Raw genomic sequence first — 11185 nt, 5'->3', positions numbered from 1 at the left:
CCCGGGCTGTGCACGGCACACACGCTCTAGCAAACCCCCTTCCCTTCCCTTCCCCACCACCTACAAACATGCCAATTAAAAAGAATTCCATTTTCAAGTAATTTCATTTCACTTGGCGAGAAAGGTCACTAACTCACAACTCTGATGGCTATAAACATGTCCCCAGTTTCCTACCATGCAAGAATGAATTTGATATGTTGAAGCTTAATAGAGAAATATTTTTCATTGTTAATTCATACTGAAGTTTAAAAGTTACTCTCTCTCCATTTATATTTTTTGATATTAAAAAAAAAAAAAAAAAAAAGAAAAAAAAAGATGGACACTATCTTCTCCACAGGGAGTGGAATGGGGATGACAGGTCTAATATAGGGTTTTCCACAGTGCCAAATCATTTGAAATTCATTTCCCTTGCGACCAGAGTCCTTACCTCAGGCATCACGAGGTAAGTAATCAGAAAATTAGCTCACTATTTGGTTACAAAGTCCACTCTGCTGCTTGCAAAATGTAAGTGTACAGGGGAAGAAGTGCATGTCTTCACCCTAATGTGACTCCAGGAAAGGCCAGTGGGTGTCGTGGGGGACACAGCATCATTTTAGGACACCACTATCAGCTGGGAGCTTCACCACCCACCCCAGCCCCTGGCCAGGGAATGGGGCCAGGGCTGGCCTTGCCATTTTTAACTCCTTTCTTCTTGCTCTAAGACAACCTTTTTTTATTGCTTGAAACAGGCTAAAAATTTTAAGAGCATGATATAAAGAAAATGCCTTGTTATATTATTACTCAAAAATTCCTTTTTTTGGCATAGCTGCCTGGGGTTGTAATTTTTAATTTTCCTTTTTAAGCACTCGCACAGTGAAAGATAGGCACAGACCTACGAAGTACAATTTGCAGTTGGGTATTTTCATTTCAATAAAGGTTGTATATATGAACTTGATGAGTGGTGTGGACATACCCATCTATCCCAAAAAGTCTATCTGATTTTAATTCTCTTAAAAGATTGTTTAACCAGAAGTGCATTTCAAGCTATAAATAAGGCAAAGTGAACCAAGGAACAGCTGCTGAGGAAGTTAATGTGTCCCACGTATATGTTGTTATACGGTGATGAAAAACAAACAAACAAACTGCTACTCTCACACACGTAAGCTGGATATGAAGCATAAAGGAAGATTGTTTTTACATGTGAAAAAAATGAATTTATGGAACACCACTGCTGTATTTGTGTACGTACTAGATAATGAACACAGCTCGAGCTACGTGTTAGTAAATCTTAGTCATCTTTTTCATGCTGAACATTTAGTTAAAATTATTGCCCCAAACCAAGGCCTGAAAACAGATTGTAACCTCACAGATTATCCCAATGCCTTCAGACATGTATAATGATGCGTTAATACATAATTCCACTCGCTTCTGTAAATGACCCTGATTCCTTCTTCCTTCACTGGTAAAAGATTGACTCCTTATGCAAATACTCTTCAATGAGGGCTGTAATATTATAGTTTTAAACATATACAAGCCTTTCATTATTACAGGATAATTACTGAAAACTCAACAAAATTCACTGTTACCACACCCCGACCAACAGAGCCACTTTCATGTTCCGAGATGGCAGCTCCATAATTATTTCTCATTCTCTCATTTACCTACAGCAGGTCAAGCAAGGGCTGGAAGGCACATCTCGGCACAGAGTCCCAGGAGAAGAGAATTTACTGGGTTTTTTTCCTGGAAATGTATGTATTTATTAGTAATACTCAAGGGAGTTACACATTTGTATTTCCATGCTAAAACAGTAACTATCCAATTAAGTATTAAGTGCTATTTCATCCTTGAAGGGATGAAATTTTCATCCTTGCCTAACAGGACAATCCAGTGACTTTTAAAAAGTTGGTAATCTTGAAGTTTGTTTTTTTTTTTTTTGTACTTTCCTTGATAAAGTCTAGTTTTATGAGCATTCCCTGTATTTCAGCTCTGTGGAGCAGTGTGGGTAACAAACCACCTAGCAAAGCTCTGGCATATTCTTGTAACAAGAAGTTACCCAAACAAAGCAGGCAGCAGTGATCGTAATAATTTGATATTTTTCTAGGAAATATATAAGGCTCTTTGGAGGCGTACTTTAAAATACAAAATTTATTAATTAAATTTAGCTTTATTACCAGTCGTCTCTGTTCCACTTGCACCACTGTTCCTTTTTTTTCTGTTGCAGCTGAAATAAGAACTTGCAAAATTAAAAAAGGTTCTTCCGTTCAATACATGCCAGTATTTTTTAAAATCTCAAAGTATAGCCAGATTCCTTTTTGCTGTCATAACATGCAGAGTCATATCATGCTTAGCTTTATATAGCAAAATACATAGCCATATTTAAATGCAACAGATAATTCCCATACTGATAACACTAATCTGCCTTGATTTGGATAAAAAAATTGCACATAGTGGTTACCACAAAAGCACCTGCATAATTAAAATAATATACTTTCAATTTTAATACAAAAATAAAATATAATGAAGATTCTAGAAAGATTTTGGTTTCAGAAACAGTTCCTTACATTATCTTAAAAGTCATATTTCAGTTAGATTTTAGATTTCCTACTCACTAAAACTTAAAGATACATTCCCTGATTTTTTTTTTTTTCCCCCTAAATGTTGACTCCAGTGAACAGCTCTCTAAGATCTGGCATATTGATTTCTTGTTGTGAAGTGAGCTGTTCAAGCTCCATTTAAGATTTTCATCTTGCATGTAGCCCTGAGCACATCATAGCACCATAAATTAGTTAAATTGCACATTTATCACAAATGTTATTTTAAGATACTGCGTAAATGTGATGGCTGGAAGATATACAGTATGCTGCAACAAGCCACTACTTGGGTGGGGTTAGACCAGGGTCACCTTTATACACCTGTGATTTAAAGCTCTTCTCACCCATCACAATTTCATTTTTAACCTCTTTCTTGAGGTATTTTGTTTTCCCTTGCACTTGATCTGCATATTTCTAAATAAAATACCAAATGCAAAGCAAAAGTCAGAAGTCAGATGCTTATTTTAAAATTCTGCATTTATACCTTCATGTTTGTCTAATAGGAAAAAAATTATCTTAACACAACTAGGTTGGTGATTTTGTTAGCACTAATAGTTACCATGCCAATATACATACCAGTGTATGGATGAAAAGAACATTATTCTAGTTCATTGATTCTCTAAATTCTTTATAATGTGAAATCACATTGGTATGCCAGTCCTGGAGGTTCTGAAATGCAAGCTGAACTTTATTTTAATAAATTTGGGATATTCAGATCCTAACTAGCCATTCATTTGCAAAGTTTCATGCACATTTTAAGAAGCACATTAAAAAGTCCTTTCTGGTCCATGCTGGCAGATCTGGACATTCCCTGAATTTCTACCTGCTACATCTCACTGCACTTTCAGACCCAGGTAAGTCAGGCCCAGGAACTGATTTTTACCAGATCGAAGAGGTTGCATCAGATCATCAGATGCCCTGCCTGTATTTTAAGAGTGAGTGGAAAGAACCCTGCAGACTCTGCAGTCTCTTGCTTTTACTCCCTCCCGTGTCCCAGATAACAGTATTACGTACAGAGCTTTGAGCATTACTATTATAAGTCAATGGTGCATCTTAAAAATACATTGATTGACAATATATGCAATAATCTGCCAGTTTCCTTATGTGTGAATTTCTGGTTTGCAACCAAATACTATATTTAAGCTGTTATAATTTTCAAAAAGAGGAATTCTCTACTGTAGAGGTAAAAAGTTTGGCTGGGTTTAGACTGAGATCATGTATTTGTAAAAAATGTGGACAGGCACCTGGGAGGCTCCAGGGCAGACTTCAGCCAGCCAGGCTCCCTTTCCTCACTTAAGTGAGGGACTCTTGGGATGGTACAGTCAACCAGTAAAACTGCTGTGATTTTATTGCTGGAATTTGAGCTGAGGCCATAAACATTGACACACAAATGACCTTAAAATCAGACACAAGTGTGAGCCAAAAGAGGAGGGGAAAGACCAAAGCCCTGATCCCATTCACTTGGTCCACCTAGCAGCATTTGCTGTAGAATGAACAAAACCTTCCAACACATTTTTGAGATATGGTACTGGCCTTTAACATTACAGAGAAAGATGGAAAGATGGAAAAAAAGACATAAAGGCAAAGAGAACCAAAGATTCAATTACTTGCTTACTGGAAGACAGTGGATTTCTTAAAAAAACAAAGTAAACTGTACAATTGACATTGGGATGGTAGCTCTCACTCAGGATGCTGAAGTGCTGTAATGGTGGATTTGGTTCCCATGTAACCATCTCTGGACTCAGAATTCACCTGACTGGCAAAAGATATCACTTGCATGCATAGCAATATAGGTGTTTGGAGATGCAAATTGTTTTCAAAGGTTTTGATGGGATGACCTGTCAACACCAGCAGAAGTCTGTCATTATCCTATAAATGCTCCAGATTGTTTGCTTTTCTTTGGCCTGTGTTTATTCACCTCCTCTCCCCCTCTCTACCTGCCGGGAATAGGGAATGCTGTCCGGCAGCAGGGAGGGCCAGAACAGGACTCACTTCAAAGCCACAAAGTTGGAGTCACTGGTCTCAGGTTCCTTCTTCTGTCGTTTGGAAATGATGGGTAGGTGGAAAGGGATCCTCTGAGCTGTGGAACACCCTTGTGCAGACTCTGCTCAATGCATTCAGGAGGAAGGCGGGTGAGCAGCGGTGCCTGCCTGGGTCTGAACTCACAGCAAAACACCTATTTGCTTTGCCATGCTCTGCTGCTAACCCCCCTCTCCACAGCCAGCCTTACCTGATGCTTAAAAGGGAGTTATAACGCTCATTTATCTCTTCTGGGGGAAAAAAACTCTGTTAATGCAGCCTTTGAATAAGTGCTACCCTGCTCTTTAAATGCTAAAGTTCACTAAAACTCCAGTGATTTATGTGCAGCTTTTGACTGCCAGCACCTGGCAGATGAAGAAACCTACTCAAGCTTCAGTCATAAACAGATAGCATACAATTTAATTTTAATGTGCTCGTTAGTCGTAGCACATTTCAGACATAATTGTGAACGCAACACAAAATTATAGCAAAAAGACAATTTTAATGCTGCTGTAGAAAAAAAGGTTATATGAAGAGTCATATAATGGTGCTTCATTGTCAACAACAAAACAGGGCACAGAGTGCATTACAGTGTCTGTGCTGTTTACATGCCAATATTTTATACATAGATTCTCATATGGTGTCAGCTGTCAGTTACTTCTGCAAATTAACTGCCAAAAATGGAGACGAACAGAATCACTTAGTGTGCTGGTAACCACGGGTTACCTTTCATATGCCTAAAGATAAAGCTGCAGTATGGAATCTTGGGAGAATAATTAGGCAGAACAAAACAGAAAGTTACCAATTGAAATAAAAAGGCATTCTACAATAGGAAATAACAACCAAGAGCGCTTATAAATAAGTAAAAGAGGTTATATCACAGAATGCCTCATAACTTTTTAAGCAAAGTATTACAGTACAAACATTTTAAAGGCTTTATCAATGTTTAGGAAATACAGTACAAGTTTTTCAAATAGATTTAACCCTTTGAGCACTGAGTTTATTTTGAATTTTCTCTTTTTATTTTATTTTTATTTTTTTTACTAATAAATACCTTTAAAAGTCATGTTGTGCAAAACAGTTAGAATGTATGCCAGGAATGCAGTCCGTGGCTTCTGTTTCTTCAGACAATTAAAAAAAAAACAAAAACAAAAGCAAAAAACCAAACAAATGATTGCAACACTAATAAATATGTATAATTTAAACATGAACCTCTCTTAATATAGATGTACTGTATAGCAAAACAAAGCAAAACATACTTTGTTTTAAGAATAATGTTTCTGAATACTTTATAAATGTTATCTGTGGTATCTTTTATCACATAATTTACAATGTTTGATTGTTAAAGGAAAAACCATTAGATCTAAAAAAAAATGAAATATACACTATATATAGGTACAGTTTATACCTGGGGCTTATCAGGTACAAACCCCGCTGTTGCTAAAAATGCTGAAAAAAAAAGAAAATGGCATTAACCACAATCACATTTTTCATAAGAGATTTTGAAATCTATACAATATATACATCTATGTTTCAATGTGAAAATTATATTTTTAAATTTCAAGGTGTGAGACACCTCTGCATAAATGGAGGTTCATATTAGTAATCAGAACTAAGCTAGTAAGGGTCTAAAAAAAAAGCATATCCTTACATTTTTACCAAATTAATGCAAAAGTGCTTCAAAGTACTCAGAGGGCTAAAGATTATAGGGTGAGAAATACCAGCACACTTAGGTCACATGAAAAAGTGCACCAGAATTAGTTATAAATGCTTAATTAAACTGTCTGTTAATGCATGCAGCTTGATGCATCAGAGGGATGCACAGCAACTAAATCCAATTTACACAAAGTTCCAAACACTTACCACTGCATTTTAACCTTCATATTTTACCAGTAACAACAGCTGATTATGCACCTCTATTTAAACACTGTACAGTTATACAAAACAGTTCAGCCCAGAGCGACTCTGGAGTTAAAATAAGAACATGTGCCAAGAACTAAACAGTAGCTTTAAGGCGTCTTTGACAGTTTTCCTCAAAGCAAATTACAGTTATTTTAATCAAAAGCAAATGCTACTGCTTCTCTAACTCCGAAACATACAGAAGATGATCCTCTGGTGACTTCCCATGTGTTTTACTAAGATGAAGTTTAACAGCATGCTTGCTTGCAAAAGTCCTATTACAAAGTTTGCACTGATAAGAAGTTCCGATATCTTCCTCTGGAGAGGACGTCACCAGTTTTTCAGATGGTGACTTTGCTTGTGCTATCTGATTGTTAATCTGTTCACTGGACAGTTTGGACAAGTCTCTTAACCTGAAACCCAGATGCGATTCAAGATGACTGATATAAGTTGAAGGAGTTCTGATCTGTGAAGCACAGTCATTACAAAAGAACACTGGGTGTCCAGTGTCCAAATTTTTAAGGAACTTAGTTCCCCCCGTCCTTCGGAGCTGGTATTTCACATTGGCCAGCCAGTGGCTAATTGTGGTCATTGAGAGTCCCGTAAACCTGGAAATGTGCATTCTTTCTTGAGGGCTCAAGTCTGACATGATGTATTTCCCCTCTGAAGTCTGCCGTAAGCTGGCTGCAAACTGGGCCTGCAATATGAGCAAGTGCTGAGGGTTCCAGTTAGACTGACGTCCCTTCCTTTTCTGAGCTGGTGTACTCTCTTCTGGTTCCTCTATTGTGGTACCGTCAATGTCAGATTTCTCAGATATGCTGGAAGGTGTGGAAGATTTTGATGTGTGACTTTCTGTCAGGTTCTTCAGCATATCAGATATATCTGACAAGGCATTCTCGCGTAGCGGCGAGTTTGACATGAATGACACGACTGCAGATGTCTTTGCTGTTGTCACTGTAGATGAAGAAGATGCAGAAGATGTCGATGTGGATGACAAAAGCGCTGAACCCAAAGAGCAGCTTTTGTCACTCTTGCCTTTCGTCAAATCTATGGGTTGGTCATTGTTGACATGATAAAAATAACGGTCTAAGTGGTCTGATTTTTTGGACTGTAGAGGTGGGGTGGCCACTGCAGCCTTTTCTGCCAAACTGTTGCTCATTTTAAAAAGCATGCTCATTGGATCCAGAGCGGGCAAAGATGGCTTTGCTGCCTTGCCAAGGTGAATGTTCATGACAGATTGCAGTGCACTTAATGGATTTACAAATGGCTGTTCGGGAGGGTGGTCAGTGATGATGGCTGTGCTGCTACTTAAAGAACCTACAATGGATTTCACAGGCTCTTTCCCATTTTCCACAGGTTCTCCAGTTGGGCTATCTTTGCAGCCATCTCTCTGAGGAACTGGGCTGTTCTGCTGGCTTTTAAAACCACCATCGTTGGGGGGCTCCATCTTAAGGGGTTCACTGACTTCACTGCTGCACGGCGAAGGCGTCGCACGCTTCAGTGGAGAGAGCTTTCCTTCGGGCTCTTTCATCTTCTCCTCCACTTTAGCCACCTTCTCAGTGACCTTCTTTACCAATTCTTCCATGGCATGAAAGTTTGTTTTTGGCACAGGTGAGGTCTGACTGCTGGGTGGAGACACTAAGGGCTGGTTTTTAGTTGGTGACACTAGTTCATTGTTTCCAAACATAGGTTTTAAGGGTGTACTCTTCCCAGATGAGCCCAACGACAGCTTCATCATATTAGGCAGCTGGTAGGCAGCATGAATGCTGGGGTAGCCACCCCAGCTCGGTGTGCCATTCTGGGCTTTGTTTATAGCTGATGTAACCGTGTTTTCTAAAGACTTCAATATATCTAATCCCCCCTTAGGGCTCTCTTCTAGGTCATTTTCAGTCAAGTAATGGTATTTTGAGGAGATATCATACTTCTCCTCATCTTCACTTGACTTCTCTTTGTCTTTCATTTTGTCATCAGCAATGACTCTTTCCTTATCTACTTCTTTTTTAATCTCAACATTTAATTTAGGGGAAACACTAGAAGGTGTGTTGGAAGGAGATGTAAAGGTGGTGGCAGCTAATGGCACAGACTGGACCTTCTCATCTACTAAGGACGTTATTGTCGGTGTGGCTGGGGCTTCTATAATTGGTTTCCCTTTTTTCATGGCAGAGTTAGTGACTTTGATAAAATGTCCCGTCACCATCATGTGAGCCGTGAGCTCCTGCAGGGTGTCATGTGAACTTCCACACTCCATGCACTTCAGAATTTGAGATTTCCTCGCCTCAAAGTGCCAGGCGTAGCTGGCACCGTTCTGGTGACCGTAGCGGTTATTTGGCGTAATGTAGGGATTGGAATTCTTTTGAAGTGCATCGTTACTATCTGAGATAGTGGCTTTTGGTGTCCCAGCCGTGGAGTCTGGAGAACTTGGAAGTTCAAGCTCCAGTGATGCTTTCTTTCTAGTAGCTGGGATAATTTTTGCTGCTACAGGTGTAACAGGTTCCTTCAGAGGCACTTTTTGGTAGTGTTTTGTTTTGATCATATGAACACTCAAATCCTGAAGAGATTCAAATGAATGACCACAGTACATACACTTTAGCACTTTCTGGGCATCTTCTTTCCCTTCCATTTCAAGCAAAGAACGTTTGCGAGGTTTGGACCATCTTTTGGGGTTATTGTTATCTGTTTCGTGGTTGTCATCTCGATAATGTCCTGTTTCATTCATGTGCACTGTTAATTCTACCAAGGTATCGTAGGCAGCACTGCAGTCTTTACAGCGGAATTTACTGGCTCCAGTGAATATAGAGCCATAGAGCTTACTGCTCTGTCTGTACAGCTGGACTGTGCTAAAAAGGCTCGGTTCTGGCAGAATTCTGCTCTGAGAAACTTGCTGCAGTGTTTTGGCCATCGCAGTCTGGTGCCAGTCAAAGCTGCCACTTCCACAACTGCTGCTGCTGCTGCTGCTACTGCTGCTGCTACCGTTGTTTTTTTCTGAAATTGGCTGGTGAAGGTTCAAATTGAGATTGGACCAGTAGGAATTGGAGAGGAAGTTATTATACACGGCCTTCATTTGTTCTAAACTATCAGACACCGTGGAGTCTTCCAGTGGTATGGAAACCTCCTTGCTCTCTTCCTCATTTTTAATGGAGCTGCTCTCAAAGTCTGCCATGCGGTCACTTGTCTCACTGATGTGGGACTCACTGTCCATTTCATGGCTAGAGAACTCAGCTGCTGGAGAGTTTTGATAGCTTTGGCAGTTCTTACTGAAGTCTTTTTCTGGACATGCATATTTTGCTGAAGGCTCCCCATCAACTGCATTTTCATCAGGTTCCACATCTTCTTCCACCAGTGCTGCTGCTTTTAGTTCATCTGAAACATAGGCTATTATGAAGAGAAGAAAATACAAGTTAGTTTCTGCTCATTATACTTTTGCTTTAGCCAAAGAAGTGTACTTATTTGTAAAATTAAACAGTTAAAATTTAGTGTTTCTTCAGAGCAAGAAAAAAAATCTGCTCTTCAAACATAATTTGCCACCTTATTCTTCTCAAGGGGCAACAGCTTGAAATTAAAACTAAATTTGAAATTAATGAAGCACATTCTGGAGGTGGCATTCATTTCTAAAGTAATAAATTACTTGTATCAACCTCAGAGACAGCAGTTCCTGTCTGTCAATTAATATGTCTTATGCTTCTCCTACCCCTAATGCATTTCTTAACAGACAGATTCACAATTTAAATTAAGCAAGCATTTTTTGCTCATTACAGTTTTGAGACTCAATTTTTAATAAATATAGAGCACAACAAACATCAAGAATTTCTACAAAGTAAAAAAATTGCCAGTTAAAATAAATTTTAAAAATCAGATTTTTTAAAGATATCATTTTTAGTCATGTCACATTTTAGAAGAGATGCAAGTTAACTGCAAGTGATGTAACCTCTGGAAACAACTCATTCAAAGCAATTTGAGGATATTCTTCATGGGTGTAACAAATGTCCCACTCCCATTTAAACACAACTTCCTCAACAAGAAAGTCCATGCAGAATTAATGTCAGGAGCTAGTTCAATGAAATTGGTATGCTGCACTCATTCTTGCTGTATAAATATATACAAGACCTTCCAGTGGACCTTACAAATGTCAAAGTGTTTGCTCTTTAGACTACTTTGTCAATATTTACTCAGCATAAGCTACATGGACACCCAACAGGAATCCTGTCTTTTTTTCCCCTCAAGTAATGCAACTGGTGATGTAAATCTAAGATACTCCTCTTGAACAGGACAGTTGGCAACTGACAGTAAACATTTTTTTTCCCATAGTGCTTCTGTTTTACATATACTAAGTCTACCTAAGTTTTTCCTTTATGCAAGAAAATTATGGAAATTGTAAAAAAAGGATTCATTAACTAATTATCTATTTCTATATAATGCATTAATTTGCAGGAAAGCAAAAATAGAATGTGACTCTCTTCAGTGGAATTTAAAATCTCTCACGAAGATAATTATAAACTGAAAAAAGTCACATTTTCAGTACATTCTGTGGTTAAAGACACCTGACATTCAACCTTCTCTGCAACACATCTGGAAAATGTAGGGTAGTTGTATCTTGAACAACCTATAGCTTGTTTCTGCAGGCAATAGTGCAGAGAAGATAGCAGTTTACACCCCAAAAAGCCCTACTTTAACCAACAGACTGAAAAATGTAGAACACT

General features: G+C 38.6%; 1 protein-coding gene across 1 annotated transcript in view; it reads right to left on the bottom strand.

Annotated features, from left to right (window-relative positions):
• Nucleotides 1-5007: 5007 nt before the first annotated feature.
• TSHZ3 (teashirt zinc finger homeobox 3) overlaps nucleotides 5008-11185 on the bottom strand; it is a 63456-nt gene continuing 57278 nt past the window's right edge. Inside the window, exon 2 of the mRNA XM_053987805.1 lies at nucleotides 5008-9860. Coding sequence (XP_053843780.1) covers nucleotides 6661-9860 — 3200 coding nt within the window. The 3' untranslated portion in view covers nucleotides 5008-6660. The remainder of the gene's footprint in view (nucleotides 9861-11185) is intronic.

This window comes from Vidua macroura, chromosome 11, assembly GCF_024509145.1.
Source record: "Vidua macroura isolate BioBank_ID:100142 chromosome 11, ASM2450914v1, whole genome shotgun sequence".
NCBI lineage: Eukaryota > Metazoa > Chordata > Aves > Passeriformes > Viduidae > Vidua > Vidua macroura.
Note: the sequence above shows the minus strand (reverse complement) of the source record. Positions and strands in the feature narration are given on the sequence as shown.